At 46.3% G+C, this 19264-nt stretch overlaps 1 protein-coding gene across 1 annotated transcript in view; it reads left to right on the top strand.

Annotated features, from left to right (window-relative positions):
- Window positions 1–3169: 3169 nt before the first annotated feature.
- GRIN2B (glutamate ionotropic receptor NMDA type subunit 2B) overlaps window positions 3170–19264 on the top strand; it is a gene marked incomplete at both ends in the record, with an annotated part of 290643 nt that continues 274548 nt past the window's right edge. Inside the window, one exon of the mRNA XM_082849516.1 lies at window positions 3170–3580. Within this exon, the coding sequence (XP_082705642.1) occupies window positions 3170–3580 (411 nt within the window). The remainder of the gene's footprint in view (window positions 3581–19264) is intronic.

The raw sequence follows: 19264 nt of genomic DNA, 5'->3' as shown, positions 1-19264 counted from the left end.
CTCTCAAGTAACCCCTTCTAAGGTGTGAAATTGAGTTTGTATTCACAGCACTGCTTTGTCTCGCAGTCCCTCTGTTACTGGTATCTCCCATAATGTATTACTTCATAAAGTGCTTTGCTGTATCCTGAGTATAAAAAGAGGCACTCAGTAAAACCAGAGTCTATTCTTCGAGTGTCACGACTAGCCATCGCATAACAAAGTATAATATATTGTGTAAGAAGAAATAGAGGAATGTAAGAGTTTTTTTTTTTTTCCCGATACGCGGGCCTCTCACTGTTGTGGCCTCTCCTTTTGCGGAGCACAGGCTCCGGACGCGCAGGCTCAGCGGCCACGGCTCACGGGCCCAGCCGCTCCGCGGCATGTGGGATCTTCCCGGACTGGGGCACGAACCCGTGTCCCCTGCATTGGCAGGTGGACTCTCAACCACTGCGCCACCAGGGAAGCCCTGTAAGAGATATTTTAAGAGACCAAATAAAACATCAGAGTGGGAGAGTGTAGACTGCATTAAAGTCAATAAACAGTCATGGCAGAGTGGACCACTTTTCAATGTGAAGGAACCTGATTTAGTGACTGATGACTGTACGATTCGAATCCCATTGGAATGAAGTTAGCTGCTACTTTAGCCAAATTCTAAATCTTTTGGTTCTCCTTGAGAACCAGTCCTTGAAATTTAACAGATTATTTTTGTTACTGTTTTGCCAATAGCTCTTTGAAGTGCTAAAGCCATCCGTATTCCTCAGTATTCAGTGCTGCTGGACTCGATATAGTGCTGCTGGCTTAGAGCTCTGGGAGGAGGAATTTGGGCTCTGGCTGCCCTGCTCAGCTGGGGACAGTTCATCACACGGGTTGCCAGGGCTGTGTAGTCATCCGGTCTCCACAGAGACTCAAAGCCGAGGAAGTTGTCAGGAATAAACTTGGTTCAGATGTGAACCACTGAGCTGCTCGTCTTACTTGCAAGAGAGAGACAAGGACGGTGTTACAGGGCTCCTTCTTGGCAGTGTGGAAGGATGACTACAACAGCAAGGGTTCCAAAATGTTTTCTGCCAAGAACTGGATTGGATTTTTGCTTCCTCAGCCACAAAATGTCCCCAGCATCTTAGCCCCGAATCATTAATGCCCTTTGCAGTCAGTCTCCTCAACCTGGACACTTTCTTATCTTTCTTTGCTCAACACCCTCATCATTATTGTTTGCTTTTTGTTAGCTAAACTCTCAAGGCTTTTTGATTCCTAATATCTTACCTTTTTTTTTTTTTTTTCCAGACAAGCAGGAGATATGAAGCAACATTATCATCCTTGATTACATTCTCTCCCTTTGGAGAAGAATGAAAATCCCTGGTTTTGGTTTGGGGTGCAGTTTATAGACTATTTCCTTGGAGTATAAAAATGCTAAGTGTATTTTATTTTTTTTTAAATTTAATTTATTTAGTTTTGGCTGCGTTGGGTCTTCGTTGCCGCATGCGGGCTTTCTCTCGTTGCAGCGAGCTGGGGCTACTCTTCGTTGCGGTGCGCGGGTTTCTCATTGCGGTGGCTTCTCTTATTGCGGAGCACGGGCTCTAGGCGTGCGAGCTTCAGTAGTTGTGGCACTCGAGCTCAGTAGTTGTGGTGTGTGGGCTCTAGGGCACGTGGGGCTTCAGTAGTTGTGGCACACGGGCTTAGTTGCTCCGCGGCATGTGGGATCTTCCCAGACCAGGGCTGGAACCTGTGTCCTCTGCATTGGCAGGTGGATTCTTAACCACTCTGCCACCAGGGAAGTCCCCAAAACGCTATGTGTATTTTGTATTGGCATGTACCGGCATGCTGGTGTTGTAATATCATTGACCTTGGCAACATTATGTAACTGTTTTGAGCTTCGGTTTCTCCATTTGAGAAATGGGGATAAAATGACTAATTTATAGGGTTTCTAGGAGGACTAAAGAGATTGCAGAGGAGGAAATGCCTAGTACGGTACCTAACACATACCAGATGTACCATAAATGATTATTTAAAACAAATCAATACAATCTAAGCAGGACCAGTTCTATTTCAGTAAGGGGAGCTCTTGGAGAATGGTGAGACATGAAAAGAGAAATGACCAAGCTTTGTAGAGAGTTGTGTCCTCAGTCTGGTGCAGAGTGTAAGATTTCGGGGCACATGTGGAAGTAAAGAGGCAGGAGGAGTTTGTGGTAAAAGGTAAAAAGTGGTAAACTGCATGCAAACATGAAGTCAGTCATTTCAGAAAGGTCACTAGGTCAGTAATTTAATAGCATTTGTCCAAATCGCCATACTTTGATGCATAAACAAATGGGAATAAAACTATTCCTCATAATAACTGATGATGTAAGAGGCAATGTGATGTAAGGCGGATTGGCCTGAAACCAGAAGATCTGGGCTCATGTTCATTTCACTTAATTGGCTTATGGTCTCGGACTTCTTAGCTTTTCTGAGTCTTCCCTTCAACATCCATAAAATGGTGATAATAATGGTTTTCTTATTTCCCCCCTGCTGGTTTATTGTAAGGATCGGAGATGTTTTTAAAAGTACTGCCCAAACAACATATGGGCTGTTTTTGATTTAGTATTAAGAGCCGGATGGGTTGCTGAAGAATTTTCAGGCTCTTGTCCACCTTTGAGGTGAATACGAAGTAAAGGCATCAAGAATGGGGGCTTATGTATCTGTAACTTCCTGTATCCAGCTCTTCCAGACCACGTTTTGTAGGTAACCTCTGCTGAGCCCATTTTGCTGCTCACTCTGCCTGGCCTTTGCCATCCCTTGGCCCCGAGGGCAGTTCAAGGATGGGTTGTGACAGGAGTACCGGGGATCTCACAGCAACAGCCGGACACGCTCTTGGAGACTCCTGTGTTCGTGCGCTTGGTGTGACTTGCCTGGACCACTTACCTCCTCTTTCCGTTGTTTGTCCCTGTCTGTTTGCTGCTGATGGCTATAGCAGTAGCATCTTTTAGTGTCTTGCTCAAGGATTTCTGATGCTTTCGGAAGTTTTTTTTCCTCACTCTGCTGTGCAAACACAAGAGATAAGAAACTAGGCTAGAAGATAGAAGCTGGGTTTGATGATCAGTAAAAGGAGATAAGTTCCTTGACTTGCAGTATCCAGCCTCTTCCCAGACAGTCATGTAGTGTGGGGTGTAACGTTACCATTCTCTCTTTGTGTTTCCAGGGAGTCGACGAGTTGAAGATGAAGCCCAGAGCAGAGTGCTGTTCCCCCAGGTTCTGGTTGGTGCTGGCTGTCCTGGCCGTGTCAGGCAGCAGAGCTCGGTCTCAGAAGAGCCCGCCCAGCATTGGCATTGCCGTCATCCTCGTGGGCACTTCAGACGAGGTGGCCATCAAGGATGCCCACGAGAAAGATGATTTCCACCATCTCTCTGTGGTGCCCCGTGTGGAGCTGGTAGCCATGAATGAAACGGACCCAAAGAGCATCATAACCCGCATCTGTGATCTCATGTCTGACCGGAAGATCCAGGGCGTGGTGTTTGCTGACGACACAGACCAGGAAGCCATCGCCCAGATCCTTGACTTCATTTCAGCCCAGACTCTCACCCCCATCCTGGGTATCCACGGGGGCTCCTCGATGATAATGGCAGACAAGGTAAAAGGGGGCCGTGGTGAGAAGAGCCTGGGGGGTATGTACTGAGAACTAAATGATGCATTTGTTTGAATGCCAAACTCGATTATGAAAGATGGAGTGTAACCAGAGGTAACCAGAATGCAGTGAGTGAATGGATAGACCAGGAGCTAGTCTAGTGCTTTGGAGTTGAAAGTGAGGGAAAGATGCTGGTGTCTAGAAGCTCCTTTTGTTTGGAACAGGTTTGTGTGTCCATTTGTTTGTAAATGGATTCACTGAAATGACTAAGAGATGTTGAAGGTTGTAGCTCGGTGATACATTTTCTTCAAATACGTGTATGAATACCTCCTTCAAAACTTTAGAAAAGGTGTGCTCTATTCTTCCTCGATAATACATGTTCTCCCCCCATACCAGTTTCAAGAATATAAAAAGCAAAATTCCCTGAGGCAGGTAATTGGTCTCCTTGAAGATTCAGATATCCTAGAGAAGTACTTCTTGCTAAGGTGTCCAGGCTCAACACGCATCCCATCTGCACATGTGAATGGATTTTAATCCATAGAACCAGTTGCAGCTGTGTTTTCCCCAGGCTTAGATTTGAAGGCAGTGGTTCTTAACCTTGACCGCACATTGGAATCACCTGAAGAGCTTGCAGCACGACCAATGCCTGGGTCCCACCCCTAGAGGTTCTGGAGCACAGCCTAGGCGTTAGGATTTTTAAAAGCTCAGCAGGTGATTCTCGTGTGCAATTAAGGCTGAGAACCACTGCTTTGAGGCCGCAAATAAATCATAGTCTCTCCTACATTAATATTAGATTGTCACACGACAAAGTAATTATCACGTGACATCGATGCTCATTCTCTGACTACAGGAAAAAGTGTTTTGTTTGTAGTTATGTTTTGTTTTTACATTTTTCACTTATTCGGTTATTTTTCCTTGCTTTGTACAATGAAAGTACAGTACTTTTCACATACATATCGTCTTTGCAGTCATTCGTACCTTAGAATGATCCATTTCACAAATGCAGTATTTGTTGTGCATCACTTTGGGTTTCTTAAATTGTTTCTACTTTTGCATTGTCATCTTATACTTCTTAGTGTCACTTTCAAAACCTCCTTCAGTGTTGTACTGAAGAGACGTGCTGTGGGCTTAACGATGTTTGCAAACACCTCAAAACCCAGCGCAGACGCCACAAGCGTGCTACTTGGCCAGTTGAGAACCACCAGGCCACAGGGCTTAACAGAGTAAAATAAGCTTGCGTGATCACTATCGCCATCTGTCGGCAGCAGGCAGAGATGTCTGTTTCGGAGCTTCCTTTGTTCAGTCTACAGGAAAAGTCAAGTGGAGAGTACTGAGTGCAGGGACTTCATGCTTTCAGTAGCGTATGAGAAGGCTGTGGTCGCATTCGCATGCATGGGTAAAGGCCCAGGTAAGGATGTTAGAAAAAATGCTGCCCCGAGGAGCCCATGCTAAGGGAAGTGGGATAAACTTGAATAGAATGGAAAATAACAGGTGGACTTGGCAAAACCTACCGAGTGTTTGCTTCAGGTAGATTTTTTAAACATCGTTGCCCTTAGCAAAGGATATTATATTTTCGCAGTGGTATTTTGAGGGCACAATTTGCATGGAAAGAATGCCAAGATGGAGGAGCCCAGTTTTTGAATCATGAATAAGTGCAACCTTACTTTGAGAGCAAGCCCAGTGAAAATAATTGATTGATTGATTGATTTAGCGTCTGTGGACTCGTGCACAGCCTGTTAGTTCAGGCTCCCCCCTCCCCCCATCCCCGTGTAAAAGGTTGTTGGCTAAACTGGTTGGTGGCTTCTCTGCTGTGTCTCTTACAAATGCATAATAACAATATAAGAATATGAAGAATGACGCAGGCCACGTGGAGAGACTGGGCTCTTTTGTTCAGTGATGTATCCTAGGTGCTTCAGAGTGTTTACCGTGTGCTGGGAACATACTGCTTTGCCTGCACTGTCTTAGTTAATACGCTTAACAGCCCAGTGAGCTAAGTGGTATTACTTATCTCCATTTAGCAGATGGGAAAGCTGAGGCTCAGAAAGGTTAAATAACATCCCAAATTATGCTGCTAGGAAGTGGAGTCCAGGACTGGTTGCTGGCTCTACAGACCATGTGCTTGACTGCCTCTCAAGAAAATGGAGAGGCGGGTTGAGGTCTCTCATACCTTCCTCTTCTTTACTTTCTCCTCTGTTACGTAGCACTGTGGTGAATGTTATCTGCCTAAAAGTGACGCGTCACTTGGTTCATTATGGCAATACCGGAATCTGACTAGAGGAGAGGATTAATGAGCTATGAAATGGTGGAGGCTTAGGTGTAGCCTAATTCTATAGGGGGCCCCTTGGCTACCAGTTCCAGGGGTCAAATGGAGGATGGAAGCCAGTAAGGGGGATTTTTCCGGGTCATTGTAATGAGATCCCCCTCTGGTCTCCTCCCCGTCCCCCTCCCCCCACTGCAACCACACCCCAATATCCCATCTTATCTTTTTCTCTCTCCATCAAAAAAAGGAGGTAGGCAATGATTGTTAGGCACTTTGCTAAAATGGCCTAAATAATATCTAACTGACTTTGGACCTGAAAAGAAGAGTCACTGAAAGGTAGGTAGAAAGAGGAGAAAGAAGGAAGAAGCAAGCAGGAGGTCCTGGTGCCACAGAAGCGGGAGGGTTGAAGGCTCAGTCACGGAGTGGGAGGCCTGGATGGGTGGGGCAGCGGGAGGAACTGCCCCCCGGACCTCCGGGATCCAGAGGGCAGCAACACTGAGATGCTGGGCAGCTGTGCAGAGGGACGTGCGCAGGCCTAAAGGACCAGCCGGAAGGCAAATAAAAAGTCCCCCAGAAATCAGAGAAATAAGCTTTGGGGGCAAGTTTCAAAAATAAAACACCTCAAATTCTAAGGCCAGCTTTTTTATTTTTTGATAGAAGTTATTTTTAGTACCATGACTGTATCTTACCAATATAGAATGGGGACACAGAGTTTGACAACTCTGAATCCACTACGGGCAATAGGACAACACGTTTGAAAGCGGAACTAATGCAGAAAATGTAAGAAATACAGCTTTGCTGTGTTTAAGGCATAGTCTTGAAGGTACAGTCGCCACCTGAAGGGTGGTGAATAAGCCTTCCATTTTGCTTCCTCCTTCTACGAGATAGGTAATTGCCACTCTGTTTTGACTCAGTTGTTTTTTGTGTGTTTGTTTCAAATAAAACTTATTAAGTGTCCTTGTGGAAGATTGGTTTACAGGGAGGAAATTCCTGATTCAAGGAGTTCGTGATGGAAGAAAGGTAGCACAGTTAGTTACAGAGACTTTTTGGCAAAAGTAGGGAGATATAGTTCAGCATCTGATCAAATAGATTACGCTCACTTTTTTGCTAATGCTAATTAATGTGCTAATTAATCAGTACAAACATTAATTAGTCTCCACTTTCCCATTGAGGAAATGCACCTCGTACCATGGCAGAAAGAAGCATGGGAACTGATAGAGCAGAGCTGTTCTAAGCTCAGAATTTGGACTCAGAGCAGTTTTAACCATCAATTCTTAGATGTGGGGATCTGGACAACTTACCAAACCACTTACGCTAAACCTTGGCTTTCTCGTCTGTACCATGGGGATAATCATATATCCATTATAGGGTTGTTGAAGATTAAATGAGGTAATACAGAGCAGCTGCTTCACTAAGTGTCCAGCACAGCATTCAGCAGGCTAAGCTGAAGGTTGTATGGAGCAGTCTGAAGGAAAGAAGGCTTCATGATACAGGAGAAGCACGGAAAGGAAATAGGGTCACAGCCAAATAGAGAGGCGCTTCACAGCTGGAGACCAACCGAGAAGGGAGCTCAGGTGAAAACCCGGGGAGGGGCTCTGAACTGTGTTGGGAGCTTTGCTCCTGTCCCACCAGGGAGGCCGAGGCTCATTGGTGGCGTAGCCGCTCCAGGGCCAAAAAAGGGCACATTCAATTAAGGAAGAACTCTAATAAGGAAAGAACTGCTCGCGCTTGTTGCAGAAGACCGTTTAGAGCAGTAACGGGGCCCATTTAAAAATGCATGAGGTGGGCTTCCCTGGTGGCGCAGTGGTTGAGAGTCCGCCTGCCGATGCAGGGGACGCGGGTTCGTGCCCCGGTCCGGGAAGATCCCACAGGCCGCGGAGCGGCTGGGCCCGTGAGCCATGGCCGCTGAGCCTGCGCGTCCGGAGCCTGTGCTCTGCAGCGGGAGAGGCCACAGCAGTGAGAGGCCCGCGTACCGCAAAAAAAAAAAAAAAAAAAAAAAAAAAAATGTATGAGGTGATTTTTGGCAGTTCCCTGCCGAGTATAGTCTACTTTATTTTGCCTTTTGTTATAATTGCTTTTGTTCTCCCTGAGATCCTGGACTAGGGTGCCCGTCAGAATCCGCACGATGAACTAGAGTGAGACACACCCTCATTGCTTTGCAGGAGGTTTCTCTGCTGATTTGCTGAAACCTTCCTTGGGTTTTCAGATTTTAGCTCAGAGAGGTTAAGTAACTGATCCAGGATGTTACAGCTTACGAGCGGTGGGACTGGGATTCAGATCCCAGAAGTACCTGTTTCGAAGCCTGTGCTTTCTACTTATGCGGTTCTGCCCCCCAAAGCACTGCTCTAAGACTTGTTCTGTGTTTCAGTCTCCATTCTCAGGAGCTTTGGAAATTTAGGCAAACAGATCACTGCAGCGACATGATACTCGGTTTCTAGTTTATAAGTGTTAACATTTTGTTTTCTGCCCTACCCACTTTACAACACTTTGAAGATAAAATAAAATCGTTGGAAAAATGCTGGGCAAACAGATACTTTAGGTGAGCCAATTAAACAGTGGGGACGGGGAATGACAGTCACTGAAAACGATTTTGTCACTAGCATTAGGGCCAATGAAAATGGCTTGGGCAGGAGGTAGGAAGGAATACAGAAAGTGGAAGTTACAGTAGGATCAGGCAAAAGGGTGGAAGACCCAAGCTTTAATGCTGCAGAAATGGAAGAGAGAAGGTGTGCTGAGCAAAGGGTCAGGGTCTGGAAACAGATTGGAGTGATCTTCACTCTTGATCAGAGTGGAGTACAGTAGGTAAGACGTGTGTCGTGATCCTTGTTCCTCCCTAAAGGACAGGTGAACAGATTCTTACTCTGGCATCTGTTGCTGTGATTGTTTCATTTCTCAATTTATTGGTTGAGAATTAATACTTTTATTAGCACTCTAATTTTCTTTGCAGAAAGCCACGTTTTGGAATCCACCTGGGGCCAGGAGGATGGCCCTTACTCTCCTTTGGCCCCATCTTCCCTCACTCTCCCCCTGTTCCCTACTCCCTCCCCCCACCCCGACACCTAATGGCAGTATGTTTGGAGACAGTAGTTGAGCCAGCCGTGGACTGTTACCCTGTAAATATCTTAACTGCCTTCCATCTGCTCATGTGGGTTTCCATATCCAACATAAACTTGAAACGAAGATGGCCATGCGATTCATACCCCACTCTATGCTTCTTCCCGAATTTGGGGTGACTTTGAGTTTTTTTTTAACCTTGCTTCTTAGTTGTCTGTGATACGGTATTTCTTGGGACAGCATACTTCAAGAGCAAACTGTGGTGTTAGAACATTCTTTGGTGATGAGCAGAGTTAAGTCATAGAGGTGGGAGAGGCAAGACAGTAACAGAGCTACTGTCATTCGCCAGCTTTGTGCCAGGCATGATGTTAATGAGCATTTTAATCCTTAAGCACTCCTGTGAGACAAGTAGCATTATTTCATTTGATGGGAGAGAGTTTATGTATCGTGGCCAAAGTCACACAGCTAGAAACATAGTGGGACTGGGATCTGAGTCTTCTTTTAAAAGTTTTTCCGCCGACTTTACAACTTCCAGTCCACACACTGAGGAGGTCAGAAAAAAGCCAGGATAGAATCGTCTGGGGACCTGGCGGTCCGTTACTCCTCTCCCATTTTTCCTACTTCCTTGAACTGTACTTTGGGGGAAGGCGAGTGGGCAGTTCTCTCTGAGACACCATAGACGTTGCAATGATGCTGCCCTCAAGCCTGTGTGGGTTCCAGGACTATACACCTGCGTCTCATTGGCCAGCGTATCTGCTCTTTTCCAGTTGGAGCTGGGATTTGCTTTCAAGAGACCGGCCACTTGAAGTCCAGGTGCAGTTTTAATGCCTGGAAAAACTGAGGCTCCAGAAATTGCTTTAGGCATTCACAGAAATTAAGGTGCTTGTTGCTAGAAAGTAACGCGTGAGCCATCACTTCTCACGCAGCTGGCAGGAGGTGATGGTGTGTCTGTGGAAGGAAGGAGATGACATCACATGGAGGGAAGGCGGGCTTTGTACCCAGTAGGCTCAAGCTCTGCGCATTCCCAGTCATGGGACTGTAGTTGTGCTCCTTAAACACTCTTAGCCTCCAGTTTTCCATTTGTAAAATGGGAACAGAAATAACACCTGGATCCTAGTGGGGTTTACCAAGCCTTATGAAGCAGCGTGCCCAGCGCTTGGTAAACCGTAGGGCCTCAGTATACGCTGTCCTGTGTTTTCCTACACCAGACCTTACCTAAATCATTTGAAGAAAATGGGACTCTAATATTTTCCCATTAACCGAAAGAGAGGAGCTTGGGATGTCAGTGCCCTTCATTTGAAGCCCGGTGGGTCCGCAGCAGCTCCGTGGGTTCCACCTCTGTGGCCGTGCAGTTACTGACTGTGCCCCGATCAGGACATATCATGATTTTCAAAGCAGAGACATACAGTGATTTCAATAAACTGATACATATAGGATGTAAGCAATGAAGATAAGCCAAGAACATTAAAAAAGAACGCAGAGCAGAATTAAACAGTCTTAGAGTCCAGGGTTACTCAACGATTTGTCACTGTTGATATAAAAGAAAAAGTGTGCAATGAGATGAGGGGACTATTAAAAGTACTAGGTAGGAAGTAGTAATATGTTAAAGACTTAGGAAGGAACTTAATTTACTAAATGTCACCAGCCAGGTTTTATCTTTTTAATTTTTTTGGCCTCACCGTGTGGCTTGCAGGATCTTAGTTCCCCATTCAGGGATTGAACCCGCACCCTCAGCAATGAGAGCATGGAGTCCTAGCCACTGGACCTCCAGGGAATTGCCTCACCAGCCAGTTGTTAATAGATTACACTGATATTGCTAAAAAACTCCTTGGAATCTGATTTATATGCCAAGAATGTATTTTCATTCCCCTTTCTGAGACTTCTGTGATTCTATCTTTTTGCCTCATTCTTAGGCTTTATATCTATATTTTATTCAACATTTTATATATATACATATTTTAATTAATTTTTATTGGAGTATAGTTGCTTTACAATGTTGTGTTAGCTTCTACTGCACAGCAAAATGAATCAGCCATACATATACATAGATCCCCTCCCTTTTGGACTTCCCTCCCATTTAGGACACCACAGTGCACTGAGTAGAGTTCCCTGTGCTATACAGTATGTTCCCCTCAGTCGTCTGCTTTATACATAATATCAGTAGTGTATATGTGTGAATCCCAATGTCCCAGTTCCTCCCACCCCACCCCTTTTCCCCTTGGTATCCATACGTTTGTTCCCTACATCTGTTCTCTACATCTGTTCTCTATTTCTGCTTTGCAAATAAGGCCATCTATACCATTATTCTAGATTCCAATATATATGTGTTATATATGATATTTGTTTTTCTCTTTCTGACTTACTTCACTTGTATGACACTCTCTAGGTCCGTCCACATCTCTACAAACGACCCAGTTTCGTTCCTTTTTATGGCTGAGCAATAATCCGTTGTATATATATGTACCACATCTTCTTTGTCCATTCCTCTGTTGATGGACATTTAGGTTGCTTCCATGTCCTGGCTGTTGTAAATAGTGCTGCTGTGAACATTGGGGTGCATGTGTCTTTTTGAATTATGGTTTTCTCAGGGTATATACCCTGCCCAGTAGTGGGATTGCTGGGTCGTATGGTAGTTCTATTTTTAGTTTTTTAAGGAACCTCCATACTGTTTTCCATAGTGGCTGTATCAGTTTATATTCCCCAACGTTATATTTTGATTCTGTGGCTTAAGGGTTCACCATGTATGAGAATAATGTTCAAGGCTAGTTTTATTCCATTTTTCTGAAGGCGAACTACTTTACTGCTTCTATTCTATTTCACAGGCACAGAGAACCCCCAAGTTTATCACGGGTTGTTAGGAGGTTTCAATGAGAAAGAGAACTGACACTGATCGTTTGCTTTCGTCAGGCTCTGAGCTGGTCACCTTAATATGAGCTTCATTTATATGTTGCTTCATTGAGTTCTTTCACTGCATTTGTAAGGCGTGCATTTTGTCTGCATTTCACAGATGAGGCAACTGTAGACCAGAGAGGCTGTTTTGTCCAGGATGCTTCGGTATTGATTGCTCGTGATGGCTTGAACCAATGGGTGTTTATTGGTGTCTCAGCACAGGGCTCCTGAGGCTGGGGACTGCTGGGGCTGGTGCAGTGACATGGTGAGGTCAGGGCTGACCGCTGGGATTTTCTTGACATTTTGGTAATTGTTGCGAGGAGGCTGCCCTTGCTCTAGGCGTCCTGCCCCAAACCCAAAGCAGGGAAAGCCAGGGGGTGGGTATCATTAGATCAGGCAAAGTCTTCCCCATATCCTTGATCTCATGACCCCAAATCATGTCACATGGCCACCCCTTTGGAGGTTGCAGGCTCTCTGGTGGAGGTGGCAAAGGGACAAGCGTGGGGACCAACTTTGAGGTTGGTCAACAGGCAGTGTCTCTCAAAGGAAGGAAGTGATGACCTAGGAATTCAACCAATGTTTGTGTGACTCTAAAGCTCAACATCTCTCATGTGAAATTTCTCCTGCCTGACACCAAACTCTGCTTTTGTGCCCTTGGTCCAGTCGCCTCACATGTCCTCCAGAACTTTGGCTCATCAGTTATGTCCTTTTTCTCCTTAATTATCAACTTATTCCTCCCTGCTGGCATCTGCCCTCTAGCTTAGTGGTCCTCAGGAGATGTTTGGAAATGTACTGGGGGAGTTTTTTGGATGATGATAATGACTGGTCTCTGTGTGTGTGTGTGTGTGTGTGTGTGTGTGTGTGTGTGTGTGTGTGTTTGCACGCACCCAGTACTGGCACTTAGAACACAGAGGCCAGGTGTGTTAAGTGTCCTGCAGTATACGTGATAGTACCCACCAGTCAAGAATTGTCTTCCCCAAAATGTCAATTTTGCCCTCTTCGAACATGCTCAGATCACTCTCATATTAATAAATAAACCTGAAAGCTTTCCTTGACCCTGGTTTTCCTCCCTCGCTCTTTGTTTTCATAGTTAAATTCCTTAAATGCTCATCGGAAATTGCTGTTTTCAATTCCTCGTCTTTCCCTTTATCCAAAATGCCAAATCCAAGTGGGATTTTCAAGTCGTTCGTGACCTTCTGTGGCACTAAACACCGTTGACCCTTTTAGTGCTATTACAAAAATTACGATGACAAGAGTCATTAGGTTCGTCACAGACTTGGTGACAGTGGGAACGAGGATGAGTAGAATTTGGAACGTGGGTGGATCACAGGAGTGGAAACGACTGGCAGGCAGTTGGATCTGGGACTGGAGGTAAAGAGAGTGGTCTGGGCTGGAAGTTAAGAGGTGAGCCTCATTAGGATGGAGAGGGTCGTTGAAACCAGGAGCGTGGAGGAGAGGCTGAGAACGAACGCGGGGGACGAGGAGAGAAGTGTGTCCAGGACAGAACCCCCACTTGAGGGATGAGAGGAGGGAGAGATGGGAAAGAGCTAAAGAAATTCTTAGAGAGATAAGAAGAGAACAAGAACGAGGAGGAAAGAGAGGCTTATCTAAAGCAGGAGGGAGCAGCTGCCCAGTCCGGGGTCAGCCTCGGCCACTCCCTTCCCCTCAGGACACTTATGCCAACAGGAGAGAAGCCTTGTCGTGGATCCCCTCCCCGCCGTGCACTGCAGCGACCTCAGCGGCCCTTCTGCCCTCTTGTCCTCCCCGCCACGTGGCAGCTTGCCTGTGTGGTTCTGTAGAAACTCAAATCTGATGGTTACACTTTCACTTAAAACTCCATACCGGCTTCCCACAGCTGGGACTAGGACATCCTCTCTGATGTGGTCCCAGGCCACCTCTCCAGGATTTTCCCTTCACCTCCCTGCCCTTGAACAGCAACGTGAGGTCATGCTAAATCAGTCACCGCCCCTCGTCTGGTCCTGACCGTTTTACATCTCTGGGCCTTGGTCAGTGCCTCTTCCTCCTTTTCCTCCCAGAAGCACCTACTACTCACTTTCCAAGAGAAATCATGGCTCTTCTGTGAACCCTTTTCTGACTCCCATCTTCACAGAATTTACTAGTTCTTTTTTTTTTTTTTTTTGCACTTCACCTGTGCTCTATTTAAGCTTTTATTGTAACCCATCCTGTTTACTTATCTGTCTCATTTGCTGTACAGGGGGCTCCCTGTGGGCCAGGCCATGCTTTACTGACTTTCGTGTTCCCAGCACATGCCATAATGTCGGGTGCATAGTAACAGCCCACTGTTGTCACACAATTAGCAATTGTTAAAATGTACACTCCATAGACACACTCCAGTGGGTTGAATGGTGGCCCCGAAATGCTACTTCCGTGTCCTAACTCCTGGACCCTGTGAATGTGACCTCATTTGAAAAAAGGATCTTTACAGATGTAATTAAGGATCTTATGATGAGATCATCTTGGATTAGCCAAGTGAGCCCTAAATCCAGTGACAAATGTCCTTCTAAGAGGTAGAAGAGGAGAAGACATCTACACAAAGGGGAAGTCCTTGAAAGAGGCAGGTGCTGGAGTTATTGAGCCACAAGCCAGGGAAGCCACCAGAAACCTGGAAGAGGTGAAGGAAGATTCTCCCCTGGAGCCTTGAGAGGGACCACGACCCTGCCGACTCTCGATTTCAGGCTCCAGCCTCCAGAACTCTGAGAAGAGAGATTTCTGTTGTTCTAAGCCACCAACTATGGGATACAACTTTTATGGCAGCCCTAGGGAAGTAGCAACACTCACATGGCAGTTAAGAGGGGGCAGTCTGGAATCTCAGTGCCTAGACTGTTTCCTGGCTCCACTGTTTACTGTGTGACCTTTGGCAAATAACTTGACTTCTCTGAATCTTAGTTTCCTCGTCTATACAATGGTGGTAAAAATAGACCCTGTTTCTTAAGGTTTATGAAGTAAAGTTATTAAAAGTGCTTAGAAAAGGCCTGGCAAATAGCAGGAATCAGTAAGAGTGGGTCTGCGAGAGTTTTTCAGTAAGTTTCCATTGAATAAATGAATGAGTGAGGGAGTGATGTGAATAGAAACACAAGCCGTCCACGGCAGGATCTGAACTCGCCTAGCTCCCGGGTACTTGGCTCGCGTATTCTGGACCTCCGGGCCTGGGTCAGTGCTGAGAGGTGAGGTGTCAGAGTTAGTCAGCTGTGCTTTGGTGGAACGTCAGGGCAGTGAGGCTTGTCTCTTAGCATCCCTTTCTGTCCTCCTCTCTCCTTGGGTTTGGTTTTGCTTCTTTGTGTACCTGTGCATGTGCATGTGCGTGTGTGTGTGTGCGTGTGTGTGTGTGCGTGTGTGTGTGTGTTTGCCGCTGCCGTTAGTTGCCTGTATCTTTCTCTTCTCCAGTCCTCAGGATGGAGCCTCTCACCTAGGGCTGCCCTCCTAATCCAATGTCATGCTTTCAGATTTTTCTTTTTCCCTCCCCTCAAATAAAAACTCCTGTTTCTTTTCCCTTTATCCCCTTTCATTTCATACTTTTCATAGTCCTTATCACAACTGTAATGAGTCATAATCGTTTTTTATTAGCCGTCTGTCCTGCTAGACTACAGGCTTCATGAGGGCAGGGGCTGTGTCTTTTGCATTTTTGTGTCTGCAGAACCTAACATATAGCTTGGCGCAGAGTAAGCCCTTAATACATGCTTATTTAAATATATGGGTAGATTATTATTTCAGTGCAACGGATATTAGTCGCAATTAAGAGAAAAATATTTTAAACCCCAATAAAAATGGACGGTAGGATTAATCTCTGGTTGCTGGCGAGTACATTCCTTCTCTCTCTCCAGGCGCTATCTCCCTCACCCTTCCCTTCTTCACCTCTGCCAGACAGCAGCCCTCAGCACCTTGGCACTCACAGCCACTTAATTCCCAGCAGACACTCGTGGCAGGAGGGCAGTCTCAGGTTAGGGGTACATCTGAGGTAGCAGAGCAAAGCTTTTATCACGCAAAGCAGATGGGTGCCGGTGATAATCTTGACTCTATTAGCCTTCTTTCAAAGGAGGAAGCAGAAAGAAATAAAGATTTTTAACAAAGTTTTGAAAGGTAAACATGTGCAATTCATGTGACATGCTAATCAGCCAGGTAGCACCAATGAACTTTAATCAGTGTGATTAAGCTTCCAAAGGTACTAGCGAGAGATTTTGAAACTTCCTTTAGCAAAAAACAACAGCCTTTCTCACTGATTTATTCATTCATTCAAAAAATATTGATTAAGTATCTACTGGGTGTCAGGAACTGTTCAAGGTCTTGGAGATCTCGTCCATAAGAGAGGCATGCCCTCATGGTACAATGACTGACAATAAACAAACACATAAAGTAAACAGTATTATTTTAGGCAATGGTAAATGTTTTAATGAAAACAGCAGGGAGGGGTATTGTGGGCCATTTTGGGATTGTCAGGGAAGGTCTCTGAGGATGTGGTACTTGGCATTTGTATGAGAAGGATCCAGAAGGATGAAAATCTGAGGAGCAGCCTTTTGGCAGAGAACAGCAGGTGCAAAAGTCTTGAAGGGCTGGCATGTTTTTTTGTTGTTTGATGAGTGGCCGGAGGGTCAGTAGGGCTGGAGGGGGATGGGCACGGGGGCAAAGGTAGCAGCTGAGGTTGAAAGGTACCGTGAGATAGATCTTGGAGGGCCTGAGAGCCTTGGCACAAAGTTGGGTATTTTTCAGTTCATTCTAGAAGGTGTAAGAAGAGAGTGATGTAACTTGGCATCTTTTCAGATGGGAGCGGTGGCGTGTGGTAGACGGGACATGTACCTTGGAGCCAGTTTGAGTCTTGGCTCCGTGTTTCAGAAGTTGAGTGACCTCTTGCCATGTTGTGTGACTTCTCACCTCTGTGATAGGGTTAATGCTCATTAACTTCAAAGAGCTGTTATGAAATGAAATGAAATACCCTTTACAGGACTCATTACTCTGCCAGGAGCACGCCTGGTTTTGCAGAATCGCTGCTATTATCGTTTCTAGTGCTACTGAAACACAAATGCCTCTGGAATCGGGCAGCATTTTCTTTTGATATATCTATGGATGATGCAGTTTTGTAGTTTTCACAAAATTTGTTTACAAACTTGGGAGCAAAGTAGCCAAGCAATGGAGGAAGTTAGAAACATTGACATTGGCTAAATAGCTTCCTCTCCTTTAGAGTTTATGGAGTTCCCATGCATACACCAGTGTCCGGTGGCCAGTTCCTGGACTTACATCTACATCACTGCAGCCTGAAAGAATCACTCTTTCCAAGGGGGGCTGATGGCACTGAGAACAGTGCCACAGGGAATGGAACAGCCAGGGCAAGATTTGATGGGGGGTTGAAGGGTGTGGGCACTGAGAGTGGGAGGTGGTGTAATGGCACAGCCAGCGTAGCCTGCCTTCAACTGTGGATTCCTGGCACACCCCCAAGACCACATGGCCAGCCACCATGTGTCTTGGATGCATTCTGTTGCCTTGACGACATGTTGTCCAGTGTTAGAGCGAGCAGCAGCCTTCAGGCTTTCAGCATCACGTTGCCAGGACAACAGACAACTACAGCCAGGCTTCACTGTAGTTTATCCATGCTGCTGCCCCCCACCCCTCCCGCCGCCCCCCGCCCCCCGCCCCCCGCCGGCCCTTATTCCTGCTGCCCTCCACCTGCATTCTCGTGCTTTCCGCCTTCAGAGATCCATGTCTGCATAGTCTTTCCAGCTCCCTCCAACACCTTTGCCTTCCATTCTCTTGCCATTCCAGGGTTCTCATTGCTCACGTAAAAGCAAATATTGTAAATTCTCAGAAAATAAAGCTGTGAGAGGGTGGTGGGAATGAAGGAACCAAAAATCATCAAGAAAAAGAGGGGGAAGGAGCTTGCTTTTGTAGTTTAATTGTGCAGTGTGTGGTAGTGCTTCTTAAACTGACTGGAACTTAGAAGCAACAGAGGAATTTTAAAATTTTATTATGATTGAAGAATTCAGATTCTCTGAGTCTGTACCCAGTGATTCTGATTTAATAGGTTTGGAGTAAAGCCCCACTAATTTCACAATTGTCACAAACATCCCCCAAGGGACTGGGAGACACAGCCAGGTTTGGGAGCCACTGGTGAGTAGAACGTGGCACGTTTTCAGGTTGTAGAGTTTTGCGATGGGTCGGGATCTCTCCACTGAGCTTTCTTTCTGTACAGTGTATTCACGTGGTCCCCAGTGCAGTGTATTCACGTGGCTTTTTGTACAGTGTATTCACGTGGTCCCCAGTGCAATGTGTTCACGTGGCTGCTTAATAACCCTTAAGGAGGAGCGAGAGTGGTTGGCGAAGGGTGAGAAGAAGCTGAAGGAGGAGAGGAAAGGAAGCTGGAAGGGAGGGAGCAGTGAACGTGGATGTGGTAAGGAGGGGCCGTGGAACTGGGGGAGGGGACACTCAGCCATCACATGTCAGGCTCTGCGGCCCTCGGCCCTGACTTTCAGCTGCAGTGCAGGCTCTCGTGTCCTGGTCTAGAAGTGATTATCATGCTCTTTTGGTTGTGTTTTCGTGGTTACTGAGAGACTGGGGAGGACTAGATCTGGAGTTTCAGAAGAAGTCAGCTTCATTCTCTTTGCCCGTTTAAAAACGACCAAGTGCTTCCTACAAGTTAGGGCTACACGTTGTATGAGACAGTGCTTTAGCCACATTTAGCCAGTTTAACTCTCAAAGGAGCCCAGGATTTAGGCAGTAGGATTGTTCTCCTTCTTTTCCGGATGAAGAAACTGAGCGTCAGAAAGGAAAGTAACTGGCCACGGTCACACACTAGCAGTGGCAGTGTGGCAACGGGGACCCTCGTCTGACGACAGTAACGCCCAGGGACTTCACCGGGGGGCCGCACGTGCCCTGGGTCACTGTCGTGTCCTCGGTCTTCCTGGAACATCCAGCTTAGCCTGGGAGGGGACTCTCCCCATTGCCCAGACAGCGGCCAACTGGCAGTTGACCTTGAAAGTTGATTCCTCCCTCTCCCAGTCGGTTTTGCTTAGGACTTAAACATTCCGAACAAGAGAACAGGCTCTGAAGGAGAGAAGAGAGTGAGGTGAGAGACGAGAAGTAGAAAGGGAAAGAGAAGTCAGAGAGAGAGGTCCATGAGGGTGGACAAAACTGCTGGTCGGTTCCCAGTCTGCTTGGGCCGGAACTGAGGCTCCCAGGAGCTCCCACGCCTTCCCAGGTCTCCGTTCTCCCAGAGGGGACCTGCCCCCTCAAGCCCACCCACTTCCAAGTGGGTGGCCCAGGATTTGACTCCTGGATCAAATCAGACTCTTCCCTGACATTTTTGGGATTGGAAAGATATTTTTTTCTAGCTTGCTGTGTGTCCGGAGAAAGTGAAACCAGATACACATCGGTCTGAGTTTCCATCTCAGCAGGTGAGAAGTTGACAAAGAAAGAGTAATATGTTTGCTTCACTCTCTTGGATGGCCATAGGCCTTGGAGAAAACTGTCTCTTGCTATTC

The sequence above is a fragment of the Leucopleurus acutus genome (assembly GCF_964270905.1).
Source record: "Leucopleurus acutus genome assembly, chromosome: 11".
NCBI classification, from domain to species: Eukaryota; Metazoa; Chordata; class Mammalia; order Artiodactyla; family Delphinidae; genus Leucopleurus; species Leucopleurus acutus.
The sequence above is the reverse complement of the archived record's forward strand: the minus strand, read 5'-3'. Positions and strand labels throughout refer to the sequence as shown.